This window comes from Bufo gargarizans, chromosome 4, assembly GCF_014858855.1.
Source record: "Bufo gargarizans isolate SCDJY-AF-19 chromosome 4, ASM1485885v1, whole genome shotgun sequence".
In the NCBI taxonomy this organism is placed as follows: domain Eukaryota; kingdom Metazoa; phylum Chordata; class Amphibia; order Anura; family Bufonidae; genus Bufo; species Bufo gargarizans.
Window position 1 is genome coordinate 443590377 of NC_058083.1, and position 18866 is coordinate 443609242.

General features: G+C 44.4%; 1 protein-coding gene across 6 annotated transcripts in view; it reads right to left on the reverse strand.

The window, feature by feature from the left end:
* Window positions 1–517: 517 nt before the first annotated feature.
* Window positions 518–18866, reverse strand: part of PPP4R3B (protein phosphatase 4 regulatory subunit 3B) — a 48469-nt gene continuing 30120 nt past the window's right edge. For 2 of the 6 annotated variants that reach the window (XM_044288788.1, XM_044288791.1), the window contains exons 8-16: window positions 14193–14342; window positions 12565–12667; window positions 12238–12279; window positions 9710–9868; window positions 7064–7233; window positions 6565–6704; window positions 4426–4610; window positions 2885–3087; window positions 518–2167 (exon numbers count right to left, since the gene is read on the reverse strand). In XM_044288788.1, coding sequence (XP_044144723.1) covers window positions 2069–2167; window positions 2885–3087; window positions 4426–4610; window positions 6565–6704; window positions 7064–7233; window positions 9710–9868; window positions 12238–12279; window positions 12565–12667; window positions 14193–14342 — 1251 coding nt within the window. In that variant the 3' untranslated portion in view covers window positions 518–2068. The remainder of the gene's footprint in view (window positions 2168–2884; window positions 3088–4425; window positions 4611–6564; window positions 6705–7063; window positions 7234–9709; window positions 9869–12237; window positions 12280–12564; window positions 12668–14192; window positions 14343–18866) is intronic. The other 4 variants (XM_044288790.1, XM_044288792.1, XM_044288789.1 and 1 more) reach the window with 3 other exon arrangements.

Here is an 18866-nt window from a genome sequence, read left to right on the forward strand (position 1 = left end):
TGGCTAGCATGATGACCCGATCTCTTCCCCATTGAGATTGATGGATCTCCGATGGACAGCAGCCCTCAACCCCCTGAACTACAAGTCCAAGCTGAAAGAGCTTGGAATAACCACAGGAGAATATCCAGCATCTGTATGACCGTTACCATGTCAGAGTGGTAGCCTATATCGCAGCAAAATGAGATGCCACCCAGTATTAATGTGACCCTGCCTCAACATACAACCTGCTGCAGAACCCAAAATAAAGGGGGCGCCACCTTGGTGGTATAGTCATTGACCAAGCACCACTAGCAGTTGTCAATGTCAGCTCAATGGCACCAAGTCTTCCAGGCGTTCTTTTTACCTTTTATTAGACAGGTGGTTTTAATGTTATGGTTGATTGGTGATATGATGGATCCTAATGGAAAGTGATTAAACACAAGCCCCGCACAGGGCAGCTTGTCCAGTATATAGAGTAGACAGATTCCCAGTGACTATATAATGGTACACAAAAATAAAATAAATCAAGCAAAAGATATATACTTACAGGGTCGGTCACATTTTAATTCCTGAATTTTACAGTTCAGCATTAATATCACCACATGTATACAAATGGTGTAAAACAAGTACAGTGGTATTTAATACAAAATAAACTTCTGTATTTTTATGGAAAAAAAAAAAGAAAAAAAAAGATCTATACTTCATATCTACACAGACGGCCCATCTTTCCAAACAATAACTAAAATTATAATTAAACTACAAAATCTCCAAAACTTGGGAAACTGCTTCAACTATTATCAGGAGGAACGGATCGAGAACCTGTTATGAGGGCGACTGTCAGAGGACCGCAGCAGCTCTGTGGTCTCTGGACAGTAAACTGACGTGAAGGAGGGAACACTTTTCTTCTGCATGATCTCAGATCATATATGAACAGGGCGGAAACTAGTAAAATATTTACAGGTTCAGGTGCTACTTTAAAAAATAAAAATCAAACCAGGTTGTATCCTACAAGTAGACCGGCGACGGCGCATCAGCCGCAATTCACTTCCATCCACGGAATGTGCTCTGAATTGCTATGTATAAAATGAGTGTAACGGCAGGCTTCCCCGACTATGAAACAAATGGCTGATATTAATTCATTGCTTGCGGTGTTAACCCCTTTGGTATATCGTTTCTTGTATAGCCATGATGGTGTTTTAGCACTTTAAAAAACTTGGGATATTTAATTTATATGGACTAAAACCGATAATAGCGTTAAAAACCAAGGATGTTGAATGATAAAGAAAAATAAAAAAAATGGGGAGAAAAAACAAAAAACTAAACACACCGTTCATATAATTAACACAAAAATAGTAACACTGCAAGAGATTGAGGCACTGGTAAGGAGGTCAACGGGCAGTTTCCAGACTAGGTTTTGGAAGCTACTGATCCTTGGCATCAGTATTTCTGGAAGTGCAGTACGCAGGACGGGCTACTTATGACATCTGTTCATTCTGACTTCAGATTTTAATAAAATACACACTGAAAGGTTCTCATTCAATTTTTTTTTTCATTTTTTCGTTTTTAAAGTTAACATGCACTACGATGTGTCACCCATCCCCCTCCCATTCCTACTACCGAAGATGGGAATTAAATTTACAAAGAATGGTCCCCAAAGTTAGATCAGAATTCATTCCCTTCCATTTCTCTTTTATTTTTTTTTATAAAATAGGCAATTATTAAAACACTATGGCCAGCACCATTAAAAATTAAGATTACCGGTGTGCAAATAAAAGCGTTTCGCTTTTTATTGAGTTACATCTTGGGGCAACCCTGCAACGTTAAAGTGTCTTTCTAAGTGATCCATTCTGTCCCCTTCCCCAAACACAAGATGGACTGAAGCAATCATCTCTGTGTGTCATAGCTAACCCTTCATTCTGAAACCCTACAAGAATTCATGAACGCTTGTGGGGCCTCCATGAAATCTTGACATTTACACCCTTCTAGTGGAGTTTGGCTACTTCCGCATTATTCAAGGGAGAAAGCTTCCTGACTCACACTATGCTCAGATATCAGTTGCTGTGTTAACCCAAAGCTTATGGCTGTCAATTTAAGATCCCAGCCTAGGTCTTTTTCTGGGCGAGGTGTCTTCCTCCTCCTCTTCTTCCTCATCATCTGGGTAATCCACCAGTCCGATCAGACTTCCCTGCTGCAGAAAAGAGAACGTTGGCATTAAAGTTTTAATCATACTCCCAAATAACGCTACATGCATCGCTACTACTAAGAGATCTTGCCGATTTGAGTTCCATCAGTCTCCTAAGGCTACTTTCACACTTGCACTAGCACGGCCCGGCAGGGGTACAGCCTGCCGGATCTGTATTAACGCTAGCCCATTCACTACAACAGGCATCCTCAAACTGCGGCCCTCCAGCTGTTGTAAAACTACAACTCCCACAATGCCCTGCTGTAGGCTGATACCTGTAGGCTGTTCGGGCATGCTAGGAGTTGTAGTTTTGCAACAGCTGGAGGGCTGTAGTTTGAGGAGGCCTGCACTATAAGATACGACTTGTGTCAGGGAAAAACTGATTGATTTGCACAAAAGCTGAATCAGTTTTTTCTGTGTGGATGCAATTAGTTTTTTAGGTGTTGAGTGAAGAACAACACTCAGCATCTCATAGCAATGATCAGTGAAAAACCGGATGCCTTCCGTTTTTCATTCAAGTCCCATTCATTTCTGTGGGGCCAGGGTGGCGTGAAAAACACACATAACATGCCGTCATTCCTCCTGCACTCAAAAGGATGCGTGAAAAACGACACTCAGGTGCACATACCCAACTGAAATGAATGGGTCAATATTCAGTCTAAAAGTTAAGCGTTTGCTAAATGCGTTGCATCCGGATTTTTTCAGTACATAGTATTGCCTCACCTTTGCGGACGCAACTGTCGCAGATAAAGTTGTATTTTTGGAGGATGACCCGTTCGATCCTGCTGGTGGGGTCTGAGCTGCCACAGATTTGCTGTTTGCACTATTTGCTCCGTTAGCTGAACTGGCAGAGTGAGAAAAGGTGAACTTGAATCCCCCCACTGAAGTCCTCTTTGGAAGATTTTCCTTGTCTTCACTTTCTTTAGCTTTTTATTAAAAAGAAGAAGAAAAAAAAATTGGTTATGAACCTAAGTGCATAAATGGAGCCCGTGTGCATTTGCTACTGTATCTGTAGGAAAAGGGGGATCAAGGGGGAAACAGCTGAGCAGACTGTTCTGTGGAAAGAGATTCTGTTTAAGGGCGCATGCAAATGGCAATTACAGCTCTGTGCAACCTCAGAGTACCTCCACCTTAGGCTGGTTTCAAATGAGCGAGTGTCACGCTCTGAAATGTATTGGACAACACTGACAGCATTATGTCAGTGTCCTCCAGTACATTTCAGAACTGGAAGGCCCCTTGCAGACAAGCGTGTCTGGATTAGGTCCGGATGCGTTGCGTCTGCAATCAGGGAAAATCGCGCGAGTAGGTATGCAATTGCAGTCAGTTTTGACTGCGATTGCGTTCTGAAGTTCGGGTTTGGGATCGGTGTTCTGTATATTTTATTATTTTCTATTATAACATGGTTAGAATGGAAAATAGCAGTACTTTAATTCAGAATGCTAAGTAAAAGGTCCATTGAGGGGTAAAAATATGTAACTTACTTCATCGCGCAGCCGGGCTAGTCTTTTCTTCTTCTTGCAGGACCTGGCTGGAAAAGGACCTTCTATCTTCATTCAGCAGGACCTGAGCTGACGTCACAGCGCTCTCCACGTGGTGAGCGCGATGACATCACCCAAGGTCCTTTTCCAGCCAGGTCCTACAAGAAGACGACAGAAGACAAGCCCGGGTGCGCAATCAAGTGAAGGAGGGGAGTTACATTTTTATTTTGTTTTATTTTATTTTTTAACCCCACAGTGAACCTGCGTGAAAATCGCATTGCAGCCGCACTTGCTTGCGATTTTCACGCATCCCCATTCATTTATATGGGGCCTGTGTTGTGTGAAAAACGCAGAATATAGAACATGCTGTGATTTTCATGCAACGCACAAGTGATGCATGAAAATCACTGCTCATCTAAACAGCCCCATTGAAGTGAATGGGTCCGGATTCAGTGCGGGTGCAATGCGTTCACCTCACGCATTGCACCCGTGCGGAATTCTCGCCCGTGTGAAAGGGGCCTAAGGGTTACATAGCATCATAAATCAATATAATGCTATGTGACCCTGGCAGTTCAGGATGGGGGCTGGGCTGCGAAAATACAAGACAGAGCTCTAATAACTGAACCATACTTGTACCAAGTCCTGCGTGACCAGGATCATTTTTTTCCCCAAAGAAGGAATCAATAAAGTTTCCCATGAAGAACTGATATATAAATGTGTATTAGAATAATGTATAGCTTTCACTATACACCGAAATAGGTGTAGCCCACTAAACCATATTTATACCTTTCTTAGTTTCCATAAATTTCTCATAACTGTCAGGAAAGTCGTCTTCTGCTTTAGACTTTTCAATAGGAGGCACGACGGCTTCGCCTTCTTCCTCCTCGTCTTCATTGAACCATAGCTCTTCATCTTCTTCCAAAGCTCTTGCATCTCTTCGGAATCTGTTGCTGCGCAGTATAGATGGTACGCTAGAGAGAAAACCGTGGAAGTTTTAGGATTGAATACAGACACAACAAACCAATAGCAATACAGTCCAAATGCCCTGAATGGACATACATTTTTCTGGCTTAAAATGGTTTTGCTGGAGTATATTATGACCTATCCCTAGGACAGATCATCAATATCGGATTGGTGGCAGACGCCCGGCACACCCACCGATTATAGTTGCTGCCTTCAGCTGCAGTCCCAGGAAGAGAACAGTCTACGGAGTTGAAGCCTCACCGCTCCGTACAATGTGTAGTTCTCAGGTACCGCCACACAACTGCCGTTCAAGCGAATAGGGGCTGGACTGTGCCGTCATGGATAGGTCCTTAGTATCTTAGTCCCCGAAAAAACTTTAATTCAAAAATGTTTCCCAGGCAGCAATCATCTGGGAGTCATCTTCCTTCATGCAGAGAGGATTTCCCCCTATAAACTGGTTGTAGATTTTTATAGTAAAATTGTTCTGAGCATGCCCCATGACCTGTACAGAGGTCAATGTGCAGGGAGGTGCAAAGCTGTGCTATCATCTGAATGATGGACCCTGTGTCATCTATAGATAGGTGTAACCCGTCATTGTAATCAGGACTTAGTGACATGGAAAAAACAAAACTAAAATTCCTTCATTTAAACAATAGGTCATTTTATGAGGGGAAATTCTTTTAAAAACAGAAAAATGTTGCTACCTGGGGCAGCTAAGGAGCAGACTATCATAGAGCCGATTTGTGTAACAGCACCATCTAGTGGCAGGCAGCGAGCATGCTCTCTTCTACATCTTAGTGAATGCTGGGGATTTGGAGCTCTGTCTTAGGCCTCATGCACACAACCGTTCTGTGTCCGCAAAACACGAATGGCGTCCGTTCCACAAGTTGCGGAACAGCGCGGTCATTAATACAACTGCCTATTCTTGTCCGCAAAACGGACAAGAATAGGACAGGTTATTTTTTTTGCGGACCATGGAACTGAGCAACAGATGCAGAAAGCACACTAAGTGCTGTCTGCATCTTTTGCAGGCCCCATTGAAGTGAATAGGTCCGCATAATGCGGCTCGGATGCGGACCAAAACAACGGTCATGTGCATGAGGCCTTTGACGAATATATAATAAATAAAAAAAAAAAAAAATATATATATATATATATATATATATATATATATATATATATATATATATATATATATATATATATATATTTATATATTTAATTTTACACTTAAAGGGAACCTGTCACAAGGATTTGGGGTATAGAGCTGAGGACATGGCCGCTAGCTCTGAGTTTTATATTTTATTTTTTTACACAATAAAATATTTTATTAATATGTAAATGAGGCAAGTAGGAAGCCCAAGGAGCCGTTACTAACGTTTCCGGAGCCCAACCACGCCCACTGTGAAGGAGCCAAGCACCGCCCCGCATCCTCCGAATCTCCTCCTTGCTCCCCGACGTCACAAAGCTAGAGCGCCGTAATCTCACGATGCGCAAGCTAGTGCATGCGCAGTGTTGGCATAGTCTTCCTTCCCTGTGCTGGCACTAGCATCAGGGAACGAACTCTGCATGCGCTAGCTCACGCATAGCAAAGATTACGCCGCTCTAGTTTTGTGACGACGGGGAGCGGTGCTGGGCTCAGAGTCAGAGAACGCTGGATCTCTGAAGCATGAAGGAGACAGGACTCATCTAAGGTTCATTTACATATTTATAAAATATTTTTTTTAACACAATAAAAGCACACAGAGCTATGGGGACTGGGTATTGCGGATGTGCTAGCGGCGATCTAGCAGCCCATGTCCTTAGTTCTATACACAAAATCCCGGTGACAGGTTCCCTTTAAAAACACCATGATAAAAAGTGGACCCAGACTTTAAAAGTTCCTTCCCATTCTTTGGTTGCCTCCGTTCACACGTTACAATACCCACACTGTCTGAAAGGAGACGGGTGCTGCGGCCTCACCTGTTTAGTTTCTGACTCTGTCTGTCTTTTTCTTGCTCATACTTGGTCTTCAGTCCCTTGAATGTCTGAACGTATTCAATGGATTCAAGAGCTTTATAGAAGTTGTCCACTATATTTGCCGTCAGCGACTTTATGTCCTCCTGCGCGGTAAAGACATGATTTAAAACCAGCTCACATCACTAAACCATTACTGTAGTGGGGGGCGCACGTTACAATAGAAGGGTGCAAATGTGCAGAAAGCGGTGACCGGCTGAGATACAGAAGTGACGGCCTATTACTGCTTACTTTTGGACGCCTATACTCTGGGACGCTGCCTGCATACGATAAGAGCTGGCCGATCTAGACTGTGCTGGGACTTTTAGTAGCACACCAGAAATTGGATATGTACAAAACGTAACCAGAACAACCGAGACAGAAACCTCCCCCGAGAGGGTTTAGTGGGGCAGATGGTAAGGAGCTCACTGACCGTACGCACTGCTGTGGGTGAATGGCCACTTACCACTCTGATGAACTCAAACAGCTCTATTATTGCAGAGTTCAGCAGGTTGTATCTGGTTCCGTTATCCAGAAGCGCATTAATAACTGGTTCAAAAAGGTTTCCCTTTATAATATAACGGTTGTAGAATTCATCCTTCAGCCCAATTATTCGCCTCATGAAACGTAAAGCACCTAAAATACAAATACACTGCATGAGCGAGAAAGGCAAACATTAAAGAGGACCCGTCACCTTTTTAGATAGGTCAGTTTTAGTAACTATTCGCATAACTATGCTGTGCCATTCCTTTATTATGCCTGCTAGAAGTTATGAACTATTAACAGTTAGTAACAGTTCAGAACTTCTAGCAGGAATAATAAAATAATGGCAAAACAGTTATAACAGACTAAATTTCGTCAGATTTATTACATAGGGAATGCAAAGGGTTACTAAAACAGACATGTTAGGTGAGGCGACCAGTCTTAACTTGGGGGGGGGGGGGGGGGGGGGGGGGGCGGACATAAAAGCTCCTAATGTGACTGGTAATATAAACCCGGAATCAGCAAACCTTTGGCACTTCCCAGCATGCTCCATTTATTTCTATGGGAGTTCAGAAAAGAGCAGAGTAAGGGCCCTTTCACACGAGCGAGTTTTCCCGCGCGGGTGCGATGCATGACCTGAACGCATAGCACCCGCACTGAATCAGGACCCATTCATTTCCATGGGTTGGTGTACATGAGCGTTTTTTTCACACATCAGTTCTGCATTGTGTGAAAAACGCAGCATGTTCTATATTCTGCGTTTTTCATGCAGCCCTGGCCCCATAGAAGTCAATGGGGCTTCAGTGAAAAACACATTGCATCCGGAAACAAGTGCGGGTGCAATGCATTTTTCACTGATGGTTGCTGAGAGATGTTGTTTGTAAACTTTCAGTTTCTTAATCACGCGCGTGAAAAACGCATTGCACTCAACTGCAGACTGAACTTGCTTGCAAAATGGTGCGAGTTTCACTGAACGCACCCGGACCTAATCCGTCACGCTCATGTGAAAGGGGCCCAAGTATGCACGCTGGGAGTTGTTCTCTCACAACAGCTGGAGCGCCAGAGGTTGCCTACCTCTGTACAAAACCATCCAAACAAGCACTAATAAAGCAAGACATAATGTGCAGCATGAAGGACCAACGTCATTAGACACATTCAGTTAAGGCCTTCTATAAGAAGCCCATAGAGACACTAGAGGTTACCAGGAGCTCCCACAACCATATTCTATAGCAGCGGTCAGCAGCCTCCAGCTGTTGTACAACTTCAACTCCCAACATGCTCCATTAAAATCCTTTGGGAGTTCTGAGAAGAAACGAGCAAGTGTGCATGCAGGGAACCGTAGTTTTCAAACAGCTGGCGTGGTGGAGGTTGCCAACCCCATAATGGCATCTAGGTAAGAGGGCTATGTGGGAAGCGCATTGCGAGGAGGAACTTGTCAGTCAGCAGAGTCAACACTTGCCAAGATGGACACCAGATGACCAGAATATTGAACATGTTGCAGGTTCCTTGCTATGCTGCCAGAGAAGCGGCTGGCTAGGGACTAGAAGAGGGGTCGGCAACCTTAGGCACTCCAGCTGCCGTTTGAACTACTCTTCCTAGCATTTACACTTGCTTGGCTGTTCTTGTAACTCACACAAGTGAACAGAGGATTCTGAGAGTTGCAATTTCAGAACAGCTGGATCCCTGATCTAGAACAAATAGGGACTCCTCCATCAAACAAGGAACCAGTCTCCAGCCTATTACCTACGTTTAACCCCAGTGTGTGCAGTGCTCGTGACTTAGGCCTCATGCACACAAATGTGTGCCAGCCTTGCTAGTGCTGCGGACCGCAAATTGCAGTCGGCAATGCACAGGCACCAACCATGTGGCTGCCGTCTATGGACGCTGACCCGTTTACTTCGATGGGGTCCCCCAATTAGCATCCTAATGTCTGCACCACAAAAAAAGTAGCGCATGCTCGTACTGCTTCCGTTTCGCACCACACCTTCTGGATTACGAACCTATTCAAGTGAATGAGTCCACATCCTTAATGCAATGCACCAACGGCCGTGCGCATAAGGCCTTAAAGGGGTTGTCTAGTCCCTTTCTCCTGTCTAATCAGACATCAGATCTACCAATGCTGCTCCAGGACAGCGGTCAAGGCAACCGTCCATAACCCTGCAAATATTGTGCATGTGTTCCATTAAAGGGGTTATCTGGGAGTTTGCTATTGATGACCTATCCTAAGGAAAGGTCATCAATATCAGACCTGTGAGGGTCCAACTTCTGGGACCCCTGCTGATCAGCTGTTGGAAGAGGCCATAGTGCTCAAGCCTCTTCCTAGGTCAGTGATGTCACCATACATCGGTCACATGACCTAGGCCCAGCTCAGTTCCGTTGTGAAGGGACCAAAGAGCTCACCGCTGCCTCTTCAAACAGCCGACCAGGTGAGTCCAGGAAGTCGGACCCACACCAATCTGATATTGATGACCTGACCTGTGTTCAGCAGTGTTTCTCCTCACCCAACATGTCTGATTAGATGGGAGAAAGGGGCTGGACAAGCCCTTTAAGACACTGGTCTCCTGCTGTATAACAGTCCTGCCTTAGTATGAAGGGCATCAAAATATTCATAAAGTAGAAAGGGACTTACAAAGTGCTAAAAAAGTATGCTTGGAGTTCATTAGTATTAACACTCGACGGAGCAAATCCTTGTTCATGATGTAGTTTTTGATGTGGTACGTATGATGCTCCACACAGAACGTCAACAGCTCCAAAATTAACGCCAGCAGCTGAGCCGTCTGATAGTTATCTGAAATGCAGAAGAGAAAACGTCAGCCGACAACGCACAGAGAACGCCAGAGGGAGGTTAGCTGGAACTGACCCCATAGGTCTGTATTGCATTGTTCATATTCATAGCGCTGGACAGAAAAACTCTGCATGTAGCATTCTTCCCTCCAGTGCCATCAGTCTACAGATGCCGGACCTGTGCGCTACATATCTATCAGTTAATCCCAGCTATGCAAAAAAAAAAAAAAAAAAATCCTATCCGGAAACTGATGTACATGCACCCAGCCTATGCAGGTATACAACATGGGAATTTTCCTTCTAGAATGCATGCGACTGACAACCATTACGTTTTTAGGGGTAACAAAAATTGTGCCAGTTACATTCCTAATATCTCTTATAGGGGAGGTTGAGCTCTATATTACAAACAGAGAGCGCAGCAAGAATCAGCAGGCGTCCTCTAGTGGTGGCAGCAGGGAAAAGCCGCACATTTCATATACCTATGATGGTGCAGGGGCCAAAAAGGCCCAAAAATGCTCACCAAATATCAGCCTGGGGGATGGAAAATTAGTTCTTAAGTATTGTACTTTACTATGAAGAAAATTCATTAGTTTAAATGACCATTTGTGTCAAACTGCAACTTAAAATACCTATACAACATGGAAACCACCGCAATAAAAAGGGTTGCAAACCTAATCAGGAATAAGATTTTGCTGTATACGTCTGCATAACCAGGAGGTTACTGGCGCACATGCACAGCTGCTCCCAGCAGGAAAATCAAACAGTCGGAAAATGCCTAGTGCCCCTTGGGGGGGGGGGGGTGTCTTATACTAAATCAGGTGCAATTCTTAGCAACTACTCCATCCAATTTCACTGGCACAAAACTCCACGTGGACACAGATGCCAAACGTACGTCATCCGTATTTTTTGCAGATCCACATTTTGCGGACTGCAAAATACATACGGTTGTGTGCGTCTGTAGCCTTACTAAAAATGAAACTACTGTAAGCGAACAGGTCAGGTGATCTGCTGCCCTATACGACTGCAGGAAATGAAAGAGGGGCAGATACTGGGAAGCGGCGATACATAGGCTTATTGGATTAGGAGGATTTCTGAGTAAAAAGTCAATTCTGTCAGGACTCCTAGGAGCGACAGCAAGCGTCCAGTGACTTACGGCCTTCTCTCCTTATACACACACACTACTAAAGGCAGAGCTGGGGGCACTCCACTGTTGCTCATACGAGTCCTGTCAGGATTTAAGGCGCTGCCACCTTTTTTTTCCTAGCGCTTTTAGGCTTTAAAAGAAGCGGCATGAAATTTAGGCTTTTTTTTGAGGGGGTGCCATTTTTTTCAAGTGTGAAACCAGTATTAAAAGGGAGTCTTTCACCTAAACCGACCATTATAGAACACTAACCCCATGATCTGCATTATAGTCCCCATATTGGAATGCTACTTACCGTATAACTGTCAGTCACGTATTTTTGCAAAAAACAAACAAACAAAAAAAAAAAACCCACTTTTATTCAATAAGTTAATTAAGGTTCTAAAAGGTGCCCAGGGGCGGCGTTCAAGCAGCCGCTGCCCAGGCCTCTAGTCGCATTTCATATGAAACCCCTCCCCTTTCACCCCTCTGGCCCGCCCTAGGTTCTTCAGAAATCCAGCGCCATTCACAAGATTCGCCGCATCTGCGCACTTCATTCCCCATTATGGGCAGAGGCACAAGAGCGTTTAATGTGCATGTGCCGGCCCGTACATCTAGCCGGCCTTGTGCCTCTGCCCATAATAGGGAATGAAGTGTGCAGGCACGGCGAATCTTGTGAACGGCACTGGCGCTGGATTTCTGAAGAACCTAGGGCGGGCCAGAGGGGTGAAAGGGGAGAGGTTTTAGATGAAATGCGACGAAAGGCCTGGGCACTGCCCGCTTGCATGCTGTCCCTGGGCACCTTTAGAACCCAATTTACATATTGAATAAAAAAAAAGTGTTTTTTAGTGAAAATAAGCGACAGACAGCTATACGATAAGTAGCATTCACATATGGGGACTATAATGCAGATCATGGGGTTAGTGTTCTATAATGGTCATGTTAGGTGAAAGACTCCCTTTAAGGTTCTTTGACACATTTTTTGCTGCCGTTTTTCTACTCTTGCAGTTTTAGTGGCTTTTTTGCGGCAAATATCCCAGTTCTAGATGTTAGATGAAGGTCTTGGAAATATAGAACGCAGGACACGCGGTTTTATTGGTAATGGTATTTTTGTTAATTAGGTGGAATTGGTCTCTCTGGCTTCTTTTGAAAAACACACCGCCTGCGGGGTGCTCTGTCTCCTTGTTCTAGTGATGGTGGGGGGCAGGGACAATTTAACGCTGGTCTCTCTAACAGACAGAAAATACACTTACCTGGACAAATGGTGCTGCCCGTACTGGGTCCAATACTAGAATCTGAGGGAAAAGAACCAAAATAAAAATTTTTTATTAAGACATGCTCCGCTATATACATGTGGCATATTTTACTTCAATTTTCTTCAGTTTGAGAAGGGCATATGATTGCTCGTCTTAATAACCCAACCCTACATTTTCTAAATTAGCATAGACAGATGAGGGTCCAGTGAAACAAGACCAGTTATTCTATTTATTTGGTCATATAACCGAATAGAAAAACACACACAGACTCATTTCATCTGTTGTAAGCCTACACACATATTTGGGCATATGCCGCTAGCATACCCTTATCCGGTTTGTCTTCAGAGGTGTTTGCCAGGAGAGGCGCAGTGAGAACTTGCATACAATGGTTGTAGAAGAAATTCAGAAACTCGCTTTTTTCCGTTTTCTGCAAGACAAAAAATAAATAAAAATAAGCACATACAGCAATCGATACTGAACCAAGATGATCATGAAGCCCATCCTTCTACAGTATCGTGGTGATATCCTGCATTGTGCGTCATCTGCACGGAAGGTTAAAGAGGCCCTCTAACCACTCCTGACATGTCAGTTTAGTATATACTTGCACCCCCCCCCCCCCCCCATATGTAATCATTCTGCAATATATTTCATTTAAAACAGGAACTGTCACAAAAAAAGATTCAGCATAACCAGCAACTTCTACATTTCTGCAGCCTGTCAGTGACTGACGTCTACTGTATATATGCACTTACATTGTGTCATCTCGTACCGATATCTGTTCACAGGAAGTGGAAAAAGCAGGAGACAAATGTAGAAGTTACAGGTATTACTGAATCTTTTCCCACAAAAATATACATCAATCTGCTCAGCTCCTCCTGACCCTCAGAATAAGGTTAATCATTTTTATCACATAGGCAACACTAAGAACAGTGACATTTTCTAAATTTCACACCACAAAGTATCTTCATTGCGTTTTGCAATACATGACATGGTAAATGAAACCGAATAAATATATATCTCTACAGAACCAGTCACCACAAAATGCATGTTCTAGAGAAGGAGCTGATCAGACTGGTATATAGTGCTGGGGAGAAAAACCCAATCAAAACCCGTAATTCTTACATTAAAATCAATGACTAACACCTCTGTGTAGACACTTCTACAGGGAATGTTACCCATCACTGGTAAGACGACTGCCCAATTAGCTACTGAGCTCAGAAAGAGCAGAGAATTTATTGTAGAAACTACAATAAACACTAGTTTCTACTAGAATTTTTGTGGATCAGTCATGGATCTGCAAAAATCACTCCCATTACCATAATACAACCGCACGCATCCATCATGAACGGATCCGGTTGTATTAGGTCTTCTATAGCCAAGACTGATCCGTCATGAACTCCATTGAAAGTCAAAGGGGGACGGATCAGTTTTCTATTGCGTGCCAGGACGGCTTCGTTTGGCTCAGTTTCGTCAGACGGACAGCAAAAATCTGCAGGCAGCCTCCAGAGCGGAATGGAGACAGATCGGAGCCAAACTGATGCATTCTGAGCGGATCCTTATCCATTCAGAATGCATTAGGGCAAAACTGATCCGTTTTGGACCGCTTGTGAGAGCCCTGAGCGGATCTCACAAACGGAAAGCCAAAACGCCAGTGTGAAAGTAGCCTAAACTAATATATATGTACTGTATTTCTTGCACCAAATAACGGATCGTCTGGGATGGTGGACACCCGCCAATCTGATATGGATGCCCTGTCCTAACAATAAGTACTGGAAAACTCCATAAGGAGGTTACCATCATGTGACACTGGTGGCTTCTGAAATTCCTGAATATATATGCTAAAATACTTCTAAACCGCCATATGTAGCTTTTAGTCCAGTGAGTGTTACCACACATGTCTGCACTGCACATGTACAAAAACTGAAAAAAATAAAAATAAATGATGCTTTTACCCATTTGCATGTTCTTACATTAGCTGTCGCTAACATGTTCTCAGGGTCTATCAGAGTCCGCAGAAGTCCCATCAGCTGAACCGCTCCTCCAAGCTCCGGGTCCGTATCACAAATCATTTGCTCGATCACAACATTTATTAACAGAATGTCCTGTGACAAAGAAGAAAAAAAACGTTACAGTAACACGCCTGAACGCAGAGCGCTAGCTGTACCTCCGAGACGTGCACAAGAGCACAGACAGTCTGCCCTAATCCTTTCACATTTCCGCAATGGCAAAGCAAGGAATGAGAACTGAGCCCCAAAGTTTCATTCTGGTGAAATCCCAAGAGACTCAATCCTCACCCCTTTCTTCTTCCAGTGCAGACATCCCATGTACTGCTGAGACCAGTGGCTGGCTGCATGGTGACCTGTGTGCATGGAAATTCACCACTGCAGCCAGGAACAGGAGGGCAGCCGCACTGGAGCAAGTATCGATTCTCACTGACAGGGGCTGCCCAATTTTTACTTAACCCCTTTATGTAAAGAAAAAGAAGGCTGCATTCATCAACTCCATGCGCACGTTTTGTCTCAGTATAAAGGCGGGTTCAGACGGGCTGATTGTGGGGTTCCTTCCGAACAGTTGGCTGTAGCGATCCCTCGTCCCCATACCGAATCATTGTTTCTGGGCAGCAGATTGCTGTTTACACAGCACGATCCGCTGTCCAGAAGCAATGATTGGTGGTGCCCGCACAAACGTCAGGATCACCCAATGAACGAGCGTTTGGCTCGTTCATCGGGTGATTAACGGCACATTTACATGGCCTGAACGGTCATTCTTGATAATCTGGACGATTGGTTTGTCTAAATCCACCTTAGACAATGGGGCATATCGTTAGTAAGGAACCGCACCTGTATCAGGAACAGGGCCCCAAAATTGGTGGAGGGTGCACTGCGCATGCACATTCCTTTTCTAGGGTGCCACTGAAAGTAGCTGAGCTGGCTCGGCTATTTGTCAGGCCCATAGAAGTGAATGAGCGGTGCGCTCCCCACACCTATAAGACAATGGGGGCATATCCTAGAGATATGACCGCATTGTCCGAGATGAGACTACCCCTTTAGAGCCTTTGGGTCACACTTTTCTTTGCTCCAAAACGTTACACTTATGTCTGGCACAATACAGGGGTCCTTCAAGATACAGAGGCCTCAGGATACAATATTGTCAAAATACAATGGTCTCTCCTGACCCATGGTAAGTTGAACGTTGACTCATCATACAATGGCTCAGACTCAGATCCAACCAATCAAGGTCACTTCTCTGGTAAAATAGCTGTACGAGTTGCTAGTTAGCATCTATTCCTGTTTTATGTAAGGACTCGTTTTATCTGCTTATTAAAAAAAAAAAAAAATCTTAATAGTTTTATTTTGGATGACATGTTGGGGCTCTGGAACCAATTACTTAGAGGTTGTCTGGGATCAAAATTATATATATTTTTTCCCACTATTACTACCCGAGTCAAGGTTCCCCCGATGTTTTTACACTGCTGCATGGCTCCTACCGCCCCCAACTGATTGTTGACATAGATGTATATCTGTGCGATTACTTCCTGCCGCACTGCGGGTCCCAGCGCAGCGCGACATCTCCTGGTTTCTACTGTCTATCTTCTCGTCCCTGTCAAAATGCACATGTCAAAGCTATATCCACAGGAGTGTCAGGAACTGAGACCTCTCAGCAGAACATTGACCAGATCATCACACTCTCTCTACAAAGTATACCGGTAGCATCTCTTTTAGCACATGCACCCAGCAGTCTGCAAAAGAGAATGTTCTTTCTAAGATTAGGTCACCTTTAAAGTTCCTCCATGGTCCATCTATGATGCTCACATTCCCACTGTAGGTGCTTCAGTCAGTGTAGAGGTCAGAGTGGGCATTCTGGCTGGTCTGCAGCTACACAGTCCCATACCAAGCAGCAATGGTAGCGCAACACCTTTTTTTCAAAGCCAACATTAACTTTTCCAGAAATCTGTACTCCATCGTGCTTCTGCTGGATCAGACCAGACTGGACTAAACTTTGCTCCCAAAATGCATCACTGATCAGAGCGCATAACTGTGTTGCCCGGTTGTCCTTCCTTGGTCCACTTTTGGTAGGAACTTACTACCACACACCAGGTGAATTACACGCGAGTTGCCATTTTGCCCTGATCTAGACTTCACAAACTGGTCTGTGTCAAAGTCACTGAGATCCTTACGCACCCCTTACAGCATTGATTAATAAAGGAGATTAACATGTTCTTCACTTAAAAGTGTAACTGCCACTCTATTTGTATGTGTGTAAAGTGTAGGGGCAGCAATACTGATTACTGAAAACGTGGTTTCACATGGGAAAAAAATAAAAATCCCCCAATTAAGTAATAAAAAAAATATATAATTTCAAAATAGAATAAAATAGACATTTGGTATTGCCGCGTCCGTAACGATCAGCTCTATAAATATATAACATGATCCACCCTGTCCGATAGACACTATAAAAAATAAAAAGCCATTTTTGTCACCTTACATCACAAAGTGCAACTCCAAGTGATCAAAAAAAGCATATGTCCCACAAAATAAATGGGACATAAAACCGTCGCCTCATCCAAAAAAAAAAAAAAAAAAAGCTATAGCTCTCAGAACATGGAGACATTAAAACATTGTTTTTGTTTCAAAAATGCTATTATTGTGTTAAAGTGAAATACAAAAAATAAAAAGTACATTAGGTATAGCCGCATCCGTAAAAAACTGCTTTATAAAAAATATCACATGACCTAGCCCCTCAGGTGAACACCATAAAAAAATAAAAACAGTGCCAGAAAAACTTTGTCACCTAACATCACAAAGTGCAACACCAAGCGATCAAAAAGGCGTATGCTCCCCAAAATAGTAGCAATAAAACAGTCACCTCATCATGCAAAAAATGAGACCCAATTTAAGACAATCGGTCAAAAAATAAAAAAGCTATGGCCCTCAGACTATTGACACTAAAACATCATTTCTTTTGGTTTAAAAAATATTTGTGTAAAACTAACAAGTATACATATTCGGTATCTCCACGTCCATAACGATCTGCTCTACAAAATGTCACATGACCTAACCCCTCAGGTGAACGTATGGAGAAAATATAAATAAAAAATAAAACACTGTGCTAAAACCACCAATTTTTGGGTCACCTTGCCCCATAAAGTGAAATGTTTTTTTTTGATCATTCATATGTACCCAAAAACGAGATTTTTGTATAACTTACCAGTAAAATCTCTTTCTCGCTCTTTCCTTGGGGGACACAGAAGACCTTGGGTATAGCTCATCTCCATAGGAGGCGTGACACTAAGTGAGAACTGTTAAGCCCCTCCTCCACAGCTATACCCTCAGCCTGGAGAGAGAGACTGCCAGTTGCGTGTCCAAGTAGTGAGAAAAGGCAAAGTCCAAAAGTGGAACCAACAAGCCAACTACCCAACGGGTAAAACAACTCGGAAACAAAGAATGGGTGGGTGCTGTGTCCCCCAAGGAAAGAGCGAGAAAGAGATTTTACTGGTAAGTTATACAAAAATCTCGTTTTCTCGCCCAATTTCCTTGGGGGACACAGAAGACCTTGGGACGTTCAATAGCAGTCCAAGAGGGGAGGGACCACAGCACCAAGGCAAAGCACCCGAAGGCATCAAGAAACCGCCGCCTGCAGACCAGGCGGCCCAGGGCAGCAGACGCCGAAGCCCCAGTGCGCACCCTGTAGAACCCAGTAAGGTGCGCAAGGAAGACCAGCGACCGCCTTGCACAAAAGCATGGCCGAAGCCTTATGCCTCCGGCCCAGGAGGCACCGACCGCTCTGGTGAAATGAACGGTGACACCAAAAGCAGAACCCTGCCCTTGGTGCGGTAACCACAGCAATAGACACAGAGAGCGAAGGAAAGCCACCCTGGAGGCCGTCAACCCTTTGCGCGGACATCCTGGAAACACAAGAGACCGAACGCCGACAAGAGCCGGAGATCTCCAAGTAACAACTGCAAACCCAAACAATCTCCAAGCGGTGAAGCGCCCGTTCCCGGAGACGGGAAGGGGATGACCAAAGCCTCGTAGATAAGAAGGCAGATACCACCCTCAGAAGGAAGGGACGGGATGGAGAAACAGCCCCGTCCTGGAAAAGGACAGAGGGCACAGAACACGAAGGGCCACCCATCAGGCACCCGTCAGACATGATGGCAACAGAAAACACAACTGTACAGGACAGCAGGAGTAGGGAGAACTTCTACAACGGCACCAAGGGAAAGAAGGGGAGCGCCAAGAGCTCAGTGTGTAGTTCCCAGGGCGGTACCAGGGAACGGTACAGAGGAACCAAAGAGCCACTCTGTGGAAGAAGGTCATGACAGGCCCAGGAGGGCCAGAAAACGCTGCAAGGGGAAGGACAGCGCCGACACTTGACACTTCAGTAACAGAGCCCCAGTCCCAGGGCCAGGCCGGACTAGAGAAAGACAGAACCAAGGGAGAGAAAAGCAGAGTGGGGGAATGCCCCACTTACCACAAAACCTAGTCAAGAACCCTAAGTCCGACAACCGAACCTGGACGAAGCACAGTCGGGAGCGAACACTAGCGCGCTCGCAGGAATCGCCTGGCAAGCGGGAAAAAAACCCAATGTGATCAGGCGCAGACCAGTAACACGGCCCAAGGGTC